This window comes from Heterodontus francisci, chromosome 1 (genome assembly GCF_036365525.1).
Source record: "Heterodontus francisci isolate sHetFra1 chromosome 1, sHetFra1.hap1, whole genome shotgun sequence".
NCBI lineage: Eukaryota > Metazoa > Chordata > Chondrichthyes > Heterodontiformes > Heterodontidae > Heterodontus > Heterodontus francisci.
The window spans coordinates 269,999,685-270,017,254 of record NC_090371.1 but is presented as its reverse complement, the minus strand read 5'-3'; the positions used below and the strand labels follow the sequence as shown (position 1 = coordinate 270,017,254).

General features: G+C 43.9%; 1 protein-coding gene across 1 annotated transcript in view; it reads right to left on the bottom strand.

The window, feature by feature from the left end:
* Window positions 1-17,570, bottom strand: part of LOC137360147 (rod cGMP-specific 3',5'-cyclic phosphodiesterase subunit beta-like) — a 75,542-nt gene that overhangs the window by 38,295 nt on the left and 19,677 nt on the right. The window contains exons 4-8 of the mRNA XM_068025729.1: window positions 12,545-12,685; window positions 5,336-5,410; window positions 4,001-4,065; window positions 3,842-3,908; window positions 1,892-1,939 (exon numbers count right to left, since the gene is read on the bottom strand). Coding sequence (XP_067881830.1) covers window positions 1,892-1,939; window positions 3,842-3,908; window positions 4,001-4,065; window positions 5,336-5,410; window positions 12,545-12,685 — 396 coding nt within the window. The remainder of the gene's footprint in view (window positions 1-1,891; window positions 1,940-3,841; window positions 3,909-4,000; window positions 4,066-5,335; window positions 5,411-12,544; window positions 12,686-17,570) is intronic.

The following is a 17,570-nucleotide window of genomic DNA, read 5'->3' as shown; positions in this document are numbered from 1 at the left end:
GCGGTGGCATAGTGGTATTGTCACTGGACTAGTAACCCAGAGACACAGGGTATTGCTCTGGGGACATGGGTTTAAATCCCACCACAGCAGAAGGAGGAGCACTTACTCATCAGCTGAGGGAGGGCGGTAGGTGGTAATCAGCAGGAATTTCCTTGCCCATGTTTGACCTGATGCCATGAAACTTCATGGGGTCCAGAGTCGATGTTGAGGCCTCCCAGGGCAACTCCCTCCCTACTGTATAACACAGTGCCGCCACATCTGCTGGGTCTGTCCTGCCGGTGGGACAGGACATACCCAGGGATGGTGATGGTGATGTCTGTGACATTTTCTGTAAGGTATGATTCCGTGAGTATGACTATGTCAGGCTGTTGCTTGACTAGTCTTTGGGACTGCTCTCCCAACTTTGGCACAAACCTCAAATGTTAGTAAGGAGGGCTTTGCAGGGTCGACAGGGCTGGGTTTGTCGTTTCCAGTGCCTAGATCGATGCCGGGTGGTCTGTCCGGTTTCATTCCTTTTTATTGACTTTATAGCAGTTAGATACAACTTGCTTGCTAGGCCATTTCAGAGGGCACATAAGAGTCAACCACATTGCTGTGGGTCTGGAGTCACATGTAGGCCAGACCAGGTAAGGATGGCAGATTTCCTTCCCTAAAGGACATTCCTAACCAGATGGGTATTTTATGATAATCGTTGATAGTTTCATAGCACCATTACTGAGACTAGCTTCCAATTCCAGATTTTTGAATTAATTAATTGAATTTTTAAATCCCACCAGCTGTTGTGGTGGTGTGATATGAACCCATGTCCACTGGGCATTAGCCTTGGCCTCTGGATTACTAGTTCAGTAACATCAGCACTATGCCACTGTCTCCCCTTTCCTGAAACAGGGAGGCTCCTGGGATGCCCAATACTGCACTGGCTCAGAGACAGCAGAGTGCCCAAAGGCACCTCTTTTGTACCCATAGCCCACAGAGCAGGTCGGGGGAAGGGTTTGTTAATGAGGTCCGACCCTCTAAATGCACCAGGCCTGCCATCAGCATTATGAGCTCAGCAGTCAGCACATCCCATTGGTTTGACTGGTGGTCAGACTTACTCACCACTGCCAGTGCTACCTTCACATTGGAATTCCCTCTCCAAACCTCTCTGCCTCTCTATCTCTTTCACTTCCTTTAAGATACTTCTTAAATTCTACCTCTTTGACCAAGCTCTTGTGGGAATATGTCATTATGTGGCAAATGTTGATTGATAACACTCCTGTGATGCACCCGTGGGATTTTTTTTAAAGATGCTCTATAAACGCAAATTGTTGTTGATGTTATGATAAAATGAAAACTAAGGTGAAAGTACGGAAAAAGTGACATCTGATATGATGATCTGGCCACATGGATTTCAGAACAGGGCACCCGGCTCCATTCTGCACCTCCTCACTCCACTCTGCTCCAACCCACTTCAATCAGCCCCTCCTCACACCACTGTGCTCTGCCTCACTCCACACTGTTCCATCCCACCACTCTACTCTGCCCCTGCTCATCCACTCTGCTCTGTCCCACGCAGATCTGCTGCACCCCATCACTCTGATGTGCCCCACTTCACTTCCCTCCCAAAGTTGTTTTCAATTGATAATGGATCTCATCCATGTTCTTTACAGGTGGCGGAGGGGTTTTTCAATAGTTAACTTTTTACCCCATCCTTTTAAAACCAGTTTGGCCTGGTTCTGTAAATATGAAGCATGGTAATATTATTGGTGCTGCTACTGATGCTTGCTTCCTATCCATTGAGATTTGATGGAACTCTGAACAGGATGACCCAATCACAGCTTCGCCATTTCCTGTTCCTGGATTTTGATTTCCAATATTGCAGGGTTTTTTTTTGAATAACTTGATGTTTTACCTGGAAGCTAAATGTCTCATCTGCTGCTGTATTCATGATATTGCAGATCTGTGAAGATAATTAATTCAAACCACATTACTGAGCAAAATCATTCAGTGAAAGCTTTTACAATCAGTGGCAGGGAAGAACGTATTCCCCACTCCCACATAATCATTCCCCACACACACTTCAAGTTTTCAGTCCAGGTTGTGGAAGCAGCAGGAGTCTCTAGTCTTCTCCACAGGGAAAGAGGAGAAATTGAGAAGTGAGTCACTAGGTGCTCCTCCGATCAGCTTCCTTAACGGGAGCATTTCCCAAACCCTGCAGATAGATCAGCTGTTCCTATTGTTAATTGGGAGATTTCCCAACTGCCCATTTCGTTCCATTATGCTATGTTATTGGCGTTCCCATTCCTTGTGAGAACCCTAGAGAATACCATGCTCTTTCAGGAGATCTAGTATGTCCCTGAAACTCACGTATATTGAATACTGCAAAATTTTTCAACAGTAAGTTTTTTTTATGACAATGGCCTCCATCTTAATTTTAAGGGTGCACATATATTATCTGAGAATTTTGAGGTAGCCTTTGGGGAGCATTTAAACTAATTGGATCAAGGGTTAAAGTAGATAAGGCAGTCAGTAGTTATACTGGGCCTATTTTGATGGACACTGGGTAACCCCCAGGGAGACTAAACAAGATTCAGCAGGACAAATGCTCATTTTAGGGCACCCCTAATATAAGAATGAAACACATGGTCCAATCAAACTAAAAGAAGCTCAACTTAAGCAAAAAAGAAGTCCCAACAAAAGCAATGGGAACCTTCCCAACTAAATTATAATGTTATTATCAGGTTCTGAAGGGCAAAATACACCCTGCGGTGCACACCCATAGCGAAGGGCCTCAAGAATACCAGCAGACACTTTATGTTCCTTTGCCAAGGCCACCCAAGCATAGACAATTCCAAGGCATCCGGGGCAGGCCCACCCCGACCATCCTGGACCTGTTAATCATTCTCTTGGCTAATCTCAAGAAAAGACTCATGAGAAGGTTCTCTAATTTACCCACTCACCTTCACACCAAGTGGCCAAGAATCAGGAGTTTCAGGCTGAAGTGCCGTCCACAAATTGAGGAGCAGCTCCTTCAGATAGTAATACAGGGGCTGCAACGTCTCACGGTACTATTGTACATCAAACACAGCTTCTTCCAGGCTGCAAAAACCACAAGCAGTCTGGGAATCCTTAAAAGTGTTTAACAACTTATTCCACGTACCTGCTCTGTGCAGCACTCTCCACCCCAGATCCCCAGTGGTGCACAGAGGATTCCCCCATAGCTTTCCATTGGGGTCGCCCGCCTCCACCAGACAGCAAAATGGAATAGCAGATGGAAGACGAGGGTGGGGAAGTGGCTAGTGTGTAGGAGCAGCCCATACAAGGAATCCCTCCTGCACAGAGTGGAATGGCATGGACGGAGTTTCCATGAGATGCCTTAAGTTGTGAGGCAGGGTTCTGGAGGGATGATTTGGGGGATACGTGCCATTGAGAAATTCCACCTGAATGAGGATAAGATTGGGTAGGATTGCTCCACACGCTCGAGCCTCCTCAATACCTTTGAAGGAGTCAGGGTCGAGCACGATTTCCCAACACCTGGATGGCTTTGGCCATGGGCCAGACATAGCACCAGAACATCCAAGCACCAGCACCTCTGGTGACATCTAGCCTATTATGCTACCACCCAATGCGTTCTTGAGTATGGTTGCCTTTACAGCCATGGCTCTCTGCTCTGCCATGTTGCCAAGGGGGACTAAACAGAGGTTTGGATTATGAAGTTGTTTGTTAACAATTTAGTCCTAGTTCTAAGTAGCTAAGGTTCTTTAAACTAAGAATCATTCTCATAGCTCTACTCTGCACCTTTTCCAAGGCAAAATTACATCACTTCATAAAATGTTTTAACAGCTGTAAAAACGGAACTTACTAATCCAGTTTCTGCAACATAGGTTGGTAGTCCACTGACCAAGGCCCAGTGGTCAGCAGGAGGAGTCCTGAAAAAAAGACAGAAAAGCACAAGTTTTCCAACTATGTTATTTTTACCACTGGAGAAATAATTGTCAATTGAGTCGTGTTTAAAACTCACGGAATAACTTTAATCTCTTCCTTTCCATGTAGAATGTAGTCAATGATTTTGTGAAAGATTATTTCCTAAAAAATAACAATATATACAATAAACAGACAGTAGATGGAACAGTTAACAATAATGATATTGATAGGAATCACAATTTTTTTAGAACCTGCATTAGCTGGTGTCAGCTGTGGCTCAGTTGGTAGCACTTTTGCCTCTGAGTCAGAGGTTGAAGTCTGCCCAGCCCTGTGGAAGCAGCTTTGGAGGTGGAGTGGGGTAGGGATATATGAACATTTTGAATGCAGTGTGCCAGGCCGACTACCGACATGTTCCCGCCTCCGTGGGCTTTTCAAGGAGGTGGGCTGCCAGCGGCAATGGCTACCCACCCATCAGCGTTGGGTAGCCAATTAAAAGATGCATAACAGGGCAATGATCCACTATTCCAATATTCTGCCAAAGCACTGAAATTTTACCAATGGCGCATGCGTTTCCCGTTATGTCCAGAATCCAGCAATACTTTGGAGGTTGGAGGGCAATCATAAACTGATCTGCATGCTGGTGTCAATAATCCCAAAGGCAGAAAGCACTACATCTGCGCCCAAATACATGCCTATGGAGGTGCTCCCCCTCCACACTGATGACCCTGACAGTTCTGGGCCTTTTTTTTTATATATGCTGTCTGTACCCTTTCATGAGTGCCTCCATTTTGAGACACCGTCTAGGTCTCCCTCTTCCTGAGCAGCACTCACCTTTCCCAGTGGAGCTGCTGGGCTGCCGCTCCAGCCGGGGCCTCCAATTGGCCCTCCTGCGTCCATGTGCTGCCCGCCCTCTCTAATTGGATGACGAACATGGAGGCAGCCTGTTAATTGGCCGTCTTCCATAAGGTCGCACAGGTGGGCGCCCCTGACATAGAAGGGGTCAAGACCTGGAAATGGTCCTGGCACCCATGAATTTTATAACTCCAGAAGATTCTGGAAGTTTGTGAGTTCAAGTTCCACTCCAGAGACTTGAGCACAAAATCTAGGCTGATTCTCCTAGTATAGTCAGAAGTGCTGTGTTAGCTGTTAAACGAAGGCCCTGTGTGCCATCGCAACCGGACATAAGAGATCCCATGGCACTATTTCAAAGAGCAGGGACTTCTGGTCAATATTTATCTCTTGACCGACATCACTAAAACAGATTATCTAGTCAATATCACATTGTTGTTTGCTGTTGCAAATTGGCTGATACATTACAATAGTGACTGCCCTTCATTTGCTGGGGTTGTGAAATGTGCTATACAAATGCAAGTCTTTCTTTTTATATCAGAATCCTCAAACATTCTCAAATTCACATTGAGTTAAAACATACTCTGCCATCAGGCGTTCTGGGACCTTGGTAAGGAGGGACTTCACCCATCTGTATAGGCCATAGGTCAAAAAATTCCTGCAAATGAAATAAGAATTTGTTAATTGCATCCATCTAAAGCACATTGTTAAAATTCATAGTTTATCTGAGGAAAGAGCAACACACAGTTATAAGGCTACTACAAGGCAGGAACATTCGGAGACTTTTAGATGACACCATGAATACAATAATCTGAAATTTTGTTTTACAGGACATTACAGGAAGCTAAGATGCCCTCTGAATATCCTCATTAGATCTCCGAGAGATGATCATCTTCCCAAATCCACCTGCTGGTTGGGGCTGTAAAACATTCCCGGGAGCAGTCCACCAGCTCCCCATCACTGGACTTCCAGAGGCAATGCCATCTATTGAGCACATACACTCAAATGTGGCGGACATATTCAGAGTGGGTGGTAATGATAGATGACGTCATATGACCATTTCCAGTCACGATCACTGTGACAATACTAGATCAAGGATGCTAACAAGTTAGTGGAATTCTGGTGTGGTGAGGGTGAGAAGGAGTGCATTTAACATTTTTAAATCTCAATTAATTGAGAAGCATTACATTTAAAAATGTTACCAAACACCTGACCCCATTCAGCTTCCCTGCATCGGCCATCCCACTGTGCTATTGCAGACACTGGAGGCCACGAGCAACCATTTTCATCAGTCTTTCAGATGAGACGTTAATCCATCTGCCGTCTCAGGTGGACATAAAAAAATGGCATATCACAACTGGGAAAACGACAGGGGAGTTCTCCCCGGTGTCCTGGCAAATATTTATCCCTCAAGCAATATTACGAAAAAATAAACAACATAAGAACATAAGAAATAGGAGCTACTGTTTTCTTTAGTATTAAAGTAAGGCCAAAGGCATTTGTTGCCTCAGTGAAACAGTTTACAATGAGCTACATTGCCTCCTCTGTATGTGTCAGAAAGGTGCAATTGTCAATAAACAGTGCTTTATAACATTCTTGTGAAGCACTTTGGGACATTTTATCATATTAAAGGTGTTATATAAATACAAGTTTTTGTTGTTGTTTTGTTGTTTTTTTTATTCATTCATGGGATGTGGGCGTCACTGGCTATGCCAGTATTTATTGCCCATCCCTAATTTCCCTTGAGAAGGTGGTGGTGAGCTGCCTTCTTGAACCGCTGCAGTCCATGTGGGGTAGGTACACCAACAGTGTTGTTAGGAAGGGAGTTCCAGGATTTTGACCCAACAACAGTGAAGGAACGGCCATATAGTTTCAAGTCAGGATGGTGTGTGACTTGGAGGGGAACTTGCAGGTGGTGGTGTTCCCAGGCATCTGCTGCTCTTGTCCTTCAAGTTGGTAGAGGTCGTGGGTTTGGAAGGTGCTGTCTAAAGAACCTTTGTGCATTGCTGCAGTGCATCTTGTAGATGGTACACACTGCTGCCACTGTGCGTCGGTGGTGGAGGGAGTGAATGTTTATGGATGGTGTGCCAATCAAGTGGGCTGCTTTGTCCTGGATGGTGTCGAGCTTCTCGAGTGTTGTTGGAGCTGCACCCACCCAGACAAGTGGAGAGTATTCCATCACACTCCTGACTTGTGCCTTGTAGATGGTGGACAGGCTTTGGGGAGTCAGGAAGTGAGTTACTCACTGCAGGATTCCTAGCCTCTGACCTGCTCTTTTAGGCACAGTATTTATATGGCTACTCCAGTTCAATTTCTGGTCAATGGTAGCCCCTAGGATATTGATAGTGGGGGATTCAGCGATGGTAATGCCACTGAACGTCAAGGAGAGATGGTTAGATTCTCTCTTGTTGGAGATGGTCATTGCCTGGCACTTGTTTGGCGCAAATGTTACTTGCCACATTTCAGCCCAACCCTGGATATTGTCCAGGTCTTGCTGCATTTCTACACGCACTGCTTCAGTATTTGAGGAGTTGCAAATGGTGCTGAACATTGTGCAATCATCAGCGAACATCCCCACTTCTGACCTTATGATTGAAGGAAGGTCATTGATGAAGCAGTTGAATATGGCTGGGCCTAGGACACTACCCTGAGGAACTCCTGCAGTGATGTTCTGGAGCTCAGATGATTGACCTCCACCAACCACAACCATCTTCCTTTGCGCTAGGTATGACTCTAACCAGCAGAGAGTTTTCCCCCGATTCCCATTGACTCCAGTTTTGCTGGGGCTCCTTGAAGCCATACTTGGTCAAATGCTGCCTTGATGTCAAGAGCAGTCACTGCCACCTCACCTCTTGAGTTCAGCCCTTTTGTCCATGTTTGAACCAAGGTTGTAATGAGGTCAGGAGCTGAGTGGCCCTGTCGGAACCCAAACTGGGTATCACAGAGCAGGTTATTGCTAAGCAAGTGCTGCTTGATGGCACTGTTGATGACACCTTCCATCACTTTGCTGATTATTGAGAGTGGACTGATGGGGCAGTAATTGGCCGGGTTGGACTTGTCCTGCATTTTTGTACAGGACATACCTGGGCAATTTTCCACATTGCCAGGTAGATGCCAGTGTTGTAGCTATACTGGAACAGCTTGGCTAGGGGTGCAGCAAGTTCTGAAACATAGGTCTTCAGTACTATTGCTGGAATATTGTCAGGGCCCATAGCCTTTGCAGTATCCAGTGCCTTCAGTCGTTTCTTGATATCATGCGGAGTAAATCAAATTGGCTGAAGTCTGGCATCTGTAATGCTGGGGACTTCAAGAGGGGACCGAAATGGATCTTCAGCTCTGCACTTCTGGCTGTAGATTGTTGCAAATGCTTCAGCCTTATCTTTCGCACTGATGTGCTGGGCTCCTCTGTCATTGAGGATGGGGATATTTGTAGATCCACTTCCTCCAGTTAGTTGTTTAAACCACCATTCATGGCTGGATGTGGCAGGACTGCAGAGCTTGGATCTGATCCGTTGGTAATGGGTTCGCTTAGCTATGTCTATTGCATGCTACTTATGCAGTTTGGCATGCAAGTAGTCCTGGGTTGTAGCTTCACCAGGTTGACACCTCATTTTGAGGTATGCCTGGTGCTGCTCCTGGCATGCCCTCCTGCACTCTTCATTGAACCAGGGTTGGTCTCCTGGTTTGATGGTAATGGTAGAGTGGGGGATATGCCAGGCCATGAGGTTACAGATTGTGATTGAGTACAATTCTGCTTCTGCTGATGGCCCACAGCGCCTCATGGATGCCCAGTTTTGCATTGCTAGATCTGTTTGAAATCTATCCCATTTAACACGGCGGTAGTGCCACACAATACGATGGATGGTATCCTCAATGTGAAGGTGGGACTTTGTCTCACAAAGACTGTACGGTGGTCACTCCTACCAATACTGTCATGGACAGAAGCATCTGCGGCAGGCAGATTAGTGAGAACAAGGTCAAGTATGATTTTCCCTCATGTTGGTTCCCCCACCACCTGCCGCAGACCCAGTCTAGCAGCTATGTCTTTTAGTACTCGGCCAGCTCCAGCAGTAGTGGTGCTACCGAGCCACTCTTGGTGATGGACATTGAAGCCCCCCACCCAGAGTACATTTTGTGCCCTTGCCACCCTCAGTGCTTCCTCCAGGTGGTGTTCAACATGGAGGAGTACTGATTCATCAGCTGAGGGAGGGTGGTTAGGTGGTAATCAGTAGGAGGTTTCCTCGTCCATGTTTGACCTGATGCCATGAGACTTCATGGGATCTGGAGTCGATGTCGAGGACTCCCAGGACAACTCCCTCCCTACTGTAGACCACTGTGCTGCCACCTCTACTGGGTCTGTCCTGCTGGTGGGACAGGACATACCCAGGGATAGTGATGGCAGTGTCTGGGACATTGTCTGTCAGGTATGATTCCATGAGTATGACTATGTCAGGCTGTTGCTTGACTAGTCTGTGGGACAGCTCTCCCAACTTTGGCACAAGCCCCCAGATGTTAGTAAGGAGGACTTTGCAGGGTCGACAGGGCTGGGTTTGACGTTGTCATTTCTGGTGCCTAGGTCGATGCTGGGTGGTCCGTCCGGTTTCATTCCTTTTTATTCACTTCGTAGCGGTTAGGTACAACTGAGGCCATTTCAGAGGGCATGTAAGAGTCAACCACATTGTTGCACAATGTCTTATTAAATATTAACCAGTGCTTTAAAAAGCTGTAACTAATTATCTTTAATAGAAGAGCTGGTGTGATATGATAATTTTGGAAACCAGAAGTGAGAACTTTAGGTTAATGCAAATATATTCCTGCACTATTTTGGTTGCAAGCTTTATTATATGTTACTATAGCAATGGTTATTGTTAGACTGCTTGAGCAAGAGTGTTTTCTAGCAACTTTGCCCAATACGGTCGATTCTGGAGCTCAAGTGCTTCATTATTTTTTTAAGAAAGGCTAAGACTTTCATTCTGTTTTTATTGCCATTGCAAACATGAAAGTGGAATAGATTAATTTTTTAAAAGTTAAAGGTTTTCTTACCAAATGTATAAGCACTGGGGGTGTACCTACACCAGATGGACTGCAGTGGTTCAAGAAGGTAGCTCACCATCACCTTCTCAAAGGCAATTAGGGATGGACAACAAATGCTGGTCTTATCAGCAATGCTCACATCCCATGAAAGAATTTTTAAAAATCACCATGTGTGGTATTGAGCCACACCTACTAACAAGGCCATGGGTTCTCTCGCTAGTTTTATTTGAATTAGCTGATCTCAGGCAGGGTAGGTGTGCTTCAATTAGCCTTTGTGTCACTGGGCTATGTAAAGGAAAACTCAACTGAGTTTCCCACTCCTGATTGCTATCCAGTGAAAGTGGGCATGAGCAAACATCAAGTGACAACACAGCTCAACTTAACCGAAATGCTTCGCAGGCGAATAACCCAACCACATTCTCCATATATGTTACAAGTAAAGTATAGCAACATTGGTGAAACACTGAAGGCCTATCTGGGCTCATTGAATGGTAACATGAAAAAAAGGGAAGAAAATTCAAAAAGAATGCTTAGTAATGTTAAGTTGTGATAACATTGTTCACAAGTGATGGAAAAATATCTCTTCTTTCTTAATGGGGTGGAGGAACCTTGTTCTCATTAGAATATAATTTCATCCAGATTCTTCAAAGCACTTGGGTAAAATATGGACCTGACCATTACGACACCCATCAAATTATACATTCACCTGACTGCCAATTACATCAAATGTGTCATTTAATATATGAGTTACGTTTTGCAGCTGACTGGTTAGCTGCTTAATAGAACTCAGGTAAAAGTTGCCGAGCTTGCAAAGAGAAAGGGTGAGAGATTTTCAGCTTTTGACCATATATGTCAATGACTTGGATGAAGAGGTAGAGAGATGTGTTTCCAGGCTTGCAGATGAAACGACATTAGGAGCCACAGAAAGTAGTGCAGATGGGATGTGGGTAAAGTAAGTGTCTGATCAAAACTGTGGTAGATGGAGTTCCACATGGGGAAATGTGAGATCATCACTTTAGATCCAAGAAAGACAAATCAGAATGTTTCCTTCATCGCAGAAGACTAAGAACGATGGAGAAACAAAGGGATTTACAATTCCATACACAAAAATCACGAAAAGCTTATGAATAGGTACAAAAAATAATCAAAATGGCTAATGGAGGTTAACCTTTATCTGGGGAGTTGGAATATAAAGGGGAGGAAGTGATGCTTCAGTTCTCAGAGCCATGGTTGGATCCCATCTAATGTATAATGTATCAGTTTTAAGCACCACACGTCCCGAAGGGATGGGGTACAGCACAGATTCATCAGAATGAAATCAGGGCTTAAATGGTTAAATTATCAAGAAAGGTTCCATAAATTTGTCTTGCTCTTTCTTGAGTTCAGTGTGTTGAGAGGTAGCATAATTGAGGTGTTCAAAATAATAAAAGTATTCAATGGGTTGGAGTAGTATCAGGAACTTTTTTTTCAAACAAATGGTAGTGGAAATCTGGAATTCTCATCCCCAAAAAAGGCAGATGGTTCAATTAAAATTTTCAAGCCAGAGATCAACAGGTGTTTATGCTCCGCACGAGCCTCCTCCCACCCTCCTTCATTTAACCTCATCAACATATCCTTCAATTCCTTTCTCCTTTATGCTTTTGTCTAGTTTCCCCTTGAATGTATCTCTGCTAGTCACCTCAATCACTCCCTGTAGTAGTGAGAACACAAGAAATAGGAGCAAGAGTAGACCATATGGTCCATCGAGCCTGCTCTGCCATTCTATACGATCATGGCTGAGTTCCACATTCTCACCACTCTCCTGGTAAAGAAGTTTCTCCTGAATTCCTTATTGGGTTTATTAGTGACTATCTTATATTTATGGTCCCTGGGTCTGGTCTCGCCTGCAAGTGGAAACATCTTCTCTATGTCTACCCTATTAAACCCTTTCGTAATCTTAAAGTCTTCTATCAGGTCACCCTTCAGACTTTTATTTCCTAGAGCATCACAAAGTGAAACTACACAAGTGGAGCTTCAGCTGTTCTGCTTCTCCCAGTCTATGTGAAAATTCAAACCTCCCATTAAACCACATTATTTTTGCTATGTTTCCCTGATTTCCATATTTATACATTTCCCCAATACATCATTAATGTCAGGAGGTCTATAGACAACTCCCACCAGAATCTTGCATCCTTTGCTGTTCCTTATGTTTCCACTGACTAATCATCCTTACTGAAACTCTTTCTTTCTACTGTTCTATTTTGTGTCTTTTATCAATAATGTTATTCCTCCTTCCCCAATTTCCATGTCCAATGCATAGATCCTATAGTCTGGAATATTTAGCTCCTAGTAAAGCCCACCTCATAGCCAGGTCTCTACTACAATATACTCCTTAAGTTCCCTTAATGCTTTTAATTTTTTTTAAATTTCTTACACTACATGCATTTGTGTATCGGACTATGGATCACCAAAAGGTTCAATTTAAATAGTACTCCTCCTGCATTACCAGTGGTTGAGTTAGCTGAGCGATCACATCATTAGAACTATTAGTTCTAGTATACTAGTGGTCTGCAATCAAACATAACTGAACCCCAAAGAAACCTTTTAGCTATTGAGAAAAAAATGCTGTGACTGAATTTCATCGGTTAAATCCTGAAAATTGGAAGCAAATATTCAGAATACATCATATAACTATTTTTCATACTAGCCAAGATCAGATGCACTAGTTCACAATGACATGGTACTTAAATCAACATAATATATAAAATGTGATCCAAACCTTCTGCTTCGTCATGTCTAGGAGTGCTACTGAGTATCTCTCACAGTTCAGGTAGGCTCTGACTGTATAAAGAGCCTTGTGAAACTGTCGTTCAATATCTGTCAGTTCCTCAAATACTTTGTTTGCTGACCATAAAAGAACCTACAGGAATAGAAGAAATAAAACAATGATATTAGAATAAAACAACTCCAAGTAAATCTGAGCAGCATTTGAACCAGATTTCAAGAGGGGAACAAACATATTACAAATCCTGGTCTCATCTTCATGGCCATAGCTGTGAGCTATGATATAAGAGCAGTGATAAATTTACAACAAATTGTGAGTGATAATTGCAAGTGATAAATTTACAACAAATGCCATTAAAAAAACAAAACTGATGTATTCAAAGTTATGGTGCAGCCTCAGACATATTTGCTGTCCCAATAAAGGAGCTAATTTCATGCTTTGAGTAACTCTTTCCCTCCAACAGCAGCATAGAATAAGATAGAGAATTTAGTTTAGATATATTAACAGGAAAGCAGAATGGAATTAGATTGATAAACCTTCTCCAAAGAACAAAGAAACACTGACCTAATGAGAGAAATAAGTTGACCCTGGCATGCAACAAATTGTACACTGTGCCTGAGGCAGATGTAATTTGATGCAGAGAAGTGTGAAGTGATTTATTTTGGTAGGAAGAACAAGGGGAAGCAATATAAATTAAAGAGTACAATTCTAAAGAGGATGCAGGAGCAGAGGTACCTGGAGTATATATGCATAAATCATTGAAGAACAAGTTGAGAAAGCAGTTAATAAAGCATACAGGATCCTAGGCTTTTTAAAATAGAGAGATGGGCCGGGATTTAACCCACGGCGGACGGGAGCTGGCCACCGACTGAACCGGCTTCCACCTGAGCTGGGGATCCGACCCGTATTTTGCGGGTCCCCAGCCTTTAATTCTTCTGAGGCGGGACTTCCACCTGCTTGAGGCAAAAAGTCCCACCTAATAGAGCTGCCGGACACTCAGCGGGCTGGCAGCTCTCTGTCCCAGCAGCGCCACCGGGAGTGGTGGCCACTGCTGGGACTGCAGCCCAGCCTGAAGAAGATGATATCAGGGAGACCGGACCTAAGGTAAGTTTTTGTTGCCTCACCAGGGGTGGTCTGTTATGCCCCAGCGAGGCAAGGGTGGTCGACTGGGGGGACGGGGGGAGGGAAGGGGGGGTGTGTTGGGGGTGCTTGGGACAGGAGGGGCAGCCCGCCATCAGGCACAGGGTGCCTGATCAGGAGTGGCCACTTAAGGGCCTTGATTGGTCTGGGGCAGGTGGGCCGTTTCTCGCCACCGCCAGCACCCTCCCGCCGCCATCCCGCTCTTTGGGCGGGCATAAAATTCAGCCCATGGAGTACAAAAACAAGGAAGTTATGATAAACTTGTATAAAACATTGGTTCTGACTCAAATAAAGTTGTGTCCAGTTCTGGGTGCCACACTTTAGAAAGGATGTGAAGGCATCACAGAGGGTGCAGAAAAGATTCGCAAAAATGGTTCCAGGGATGAGGAACTTCAGTTACATGGATAGATTGGAGAAGCTGGAGCTATTCTCCTTGGAGCACAGAAGATTCAGAAGAGATTTGATAGAAGTTGGAGTATAAGGATGTAAAGGGTTAATACCAAAGCCAGTGAGAGAGACCCCTCCCATTGTAAGAGCGATGATGTAACAGTCACATGAGATAGGCTTGAGAAGAAGAAGGTATAACAGCACGAAGGATGTTAGCTTAGGTGGCTTTCGGAGAGTGTTTATAGTAACTGTAAATCATAATGAGTTGTTAGTTAATCTTTATCGGAGTCTAAGTCTTTCTCTAGAGTGCCCTACAACATTACAGATACAAACCCAACAATGCAACATGTTGACAATGGTGAAAGCGACCAGGAGAATTTGAAGATCTCCTTACCTTTAGAAGAAAAACCAGGGGAACAACAAAGAAATTTAAAGATAAATATTGGCCCGGTCCAGAAGGAAAACAACTTACCAGCAGAAGAGGCTGAGAAGAGCTCTGCAACCTCTCAGAACACACCACAGCAGCGTGAGGCTCTGTGTCAGTACTTCCAGCACATCCAGCGGTCAATTCCAAGTCTTCATCCGGGCGACTATCCAGGATCGATGTGACTGGCCATTTATTTAAATAGCATACTGGGGGGAAAAAAAATTGGGTGCAGAATGCAATCTCGGTCGAATCGGCAACTAGGGAGCCAAGTACAGTCGGCAGCCATTGCTCAGCCTCACCGAGGAGAAAAAGCGCGGTAATCGTCGGAAAGCACGGGAAAGGTCAGGAAGCGCGGGGAAAGCCCCGAACTGAACGCGAGCACCTCAAGCCAAGCCCTGAAAAATTTAAAATCAAAGGGGAACACCTTAGCAAAGCTGAGCAAACAAAAGGAAGCAATATAGATCCAAAATTGGGAATGCCCGTGAGTTTCCAGAATCAAGTAGGTCCCAATCAGCTTCAAGATTGGCGAGTATGGAGATAAAAAGTTCTAAGGTTCAGAATTGCTTCTCAACTCCAGACCAAATCTGAAGTGGAGCAAGTGAACACCCTCTTGTATTCAGTAGGAGTGATAGTGGGTGACATAACTGACAAGGGATCAACGAGGCTACCGATAAATTCGAAAACTTCATTTTAATCTCTGTACTATAAAACCTTGACAGGAGCCCAAATTTAATAAGCAGGCACAGATGATTGGTGAATCTGTAGACTCCTATATTAATGACCTGTATAGATTGGCAGAAGGTTGCGAATACCACAAATTAAAGGCAGAACTAATCAGAGACAGGATAGTCATCAGCTCAGCAGATGAATCCTTGTCAGACCTATTGCAATATTATTACACTGGAAAAGGCTGGAGTTCGCAAACAGAATAAGGACATCCTACGAGCTGTGGATGAGAAGGAGTCCAATGCCCAACCAACTGGTGAAGCCAAAGCAACGGAAACACTTTGAGGAACAGGAAAAAACATACAGGTGAGAAGGTGCATGACATAGGAAAACCTTGCCAATGTTGTGGAGCCAAGAAGACCTGCAGATGACAGCAGTACCCAGGAAGTAAAGCTGAGTGTTTTAATTGTGGAAAAACTGGACACTATGGGAAGAGGTGCCAGAGCAAAATTTCTGCGCTTAAAGGTACAAAGCAGAAGACCTTCACGCAAAGAGCAATGAATCAAAAACAGCAGTACACACAAGGGAAAGAACCAGGAGAGCTCTTGGGAGAAATCAGTAATCTAGACCAAGATTTTTGGATAGCAGACATCACCTGAATGGAGACCTCATGAATTTTAAGCTTGACACAGGGGCTAGTGTCACGGTATTGTCTGACCAAGAGTCTTGGGTGACAAGACATTACCTATAACTGACAGATATACAGTTGCATGGTCCAGGTGGGACACAACTGTGAGTAAAAGGCAAACTCCAAGCAACTCTTCAGCATAGAATCAGACAACTGGTAGAACCTTATATGTCTTACTCAGTCAAGAATTTTCTTTCCTGAGCAGGAATGCATTCTTGGAACTGCAGTTAATTGAGAAGGTAGCTGAAATCAAGCAAACAAATGTAAACCAATTGTCAGCCGATGCATTATCGACGGCAACCGTAGATCATCCATCACAGGAAGACCCGAATTTTGAAGGTGACATACAGTCATACACGCAACACACAGCATATATTTGGCCAGCAAGTACACAGAAGTTGTGAGAAACACAACAAACACAGAAGAATGACAAAGAGTGCATTTGCATTGACAATATTGTACACATGGGTGACCTCAAGAAAGTCCAGGAGGGAGAACAATGAAGGCATTACATGAGTATAGGAAATACTTTACCATAAATGATGATTTATTAATTTACAATGACGGAATTGTTTTTCCTACTTCAATGAGATCCAATATCTTAGATCGATTACATCAAGGCCATTTGGGTATAACCAAGTGCAGAACGAGGGCACAATCAACAGTATGATGTCCTGGGATATCTAAGGATATTGAGACAATGATCAACAACTGCCAGATATGTATGATACAGAGGCCTGAATAGTGCAAACTGCTGTTGACTACCAATTTTCCAACCGGATCTTGGCAAAGGCTAGGCATGGATTTATTCATATAATAAAAGCAAAATACTGCGGATGCTGGAAATCTGAAACAAAAACAAGAAATGCTGGATTCACTCAGCAGGTCTGGCAGCATCTGTGGAAAGAGAAGCAGAGTTAACGTTTCGGGTCAGTGACCCTTCTTCGGAACTGACAAATATTAGAAAAGTCACAGATTATAAACAAGTGAGGTGGGGGTTGGGCAAGAGATAACAAAGGAGAAGGTGCAGATTGGACCAGGCCACATATTTATTCATGTTTGGTGGGAAGTCATATATCATCATTATCGACTACTTTTTCAGGTGGATAGAAGTCCAACATTCTATGACCACAGGTAGTTATCAGAATCCTTAGGGACATCTTTGTGACACATGGGATTCTGGATGAAATATTATCAGACAACAGACCACAGTTTGCGAACAAATCTTTTACCCAGTTTGCCGTGAAGATGGGCTTTCAACATCTTACAAGCTCACCGAGGTATCCACAGTCCAACGGCGAGGCAGAATGAGGTGTGAGAACCATAAAATGTTTACTCAAGAAAAATGAAGATCTTCCTATCTCACTCCTAGTTTATTGTTCAACACCACTGCTGTGCGAATTATCACCAGCAGAATTACTAACGGGAAGGAAGTTAAGAACACAGCTTCCAATATTGCCTCAACAATTAATACCTGGATTGAAGACTCAAGACTATGAGAAAGTTCAAGAAAGAGAAAACTCCTACAGAAGGAAACAAACCCGGAATTACAATAAGAGATTTTGAGCGAGAAGCTTATCCAAATTAAACAATGGTCAAAAAGTTTAGATATGTGACCTAGAACAAGAATGTACAGTAATCTATAAACATGAGGACTATCAGCAATTGTATATGAATGAATGAAGAGAACATACAAAGGAATCAGAGGAATA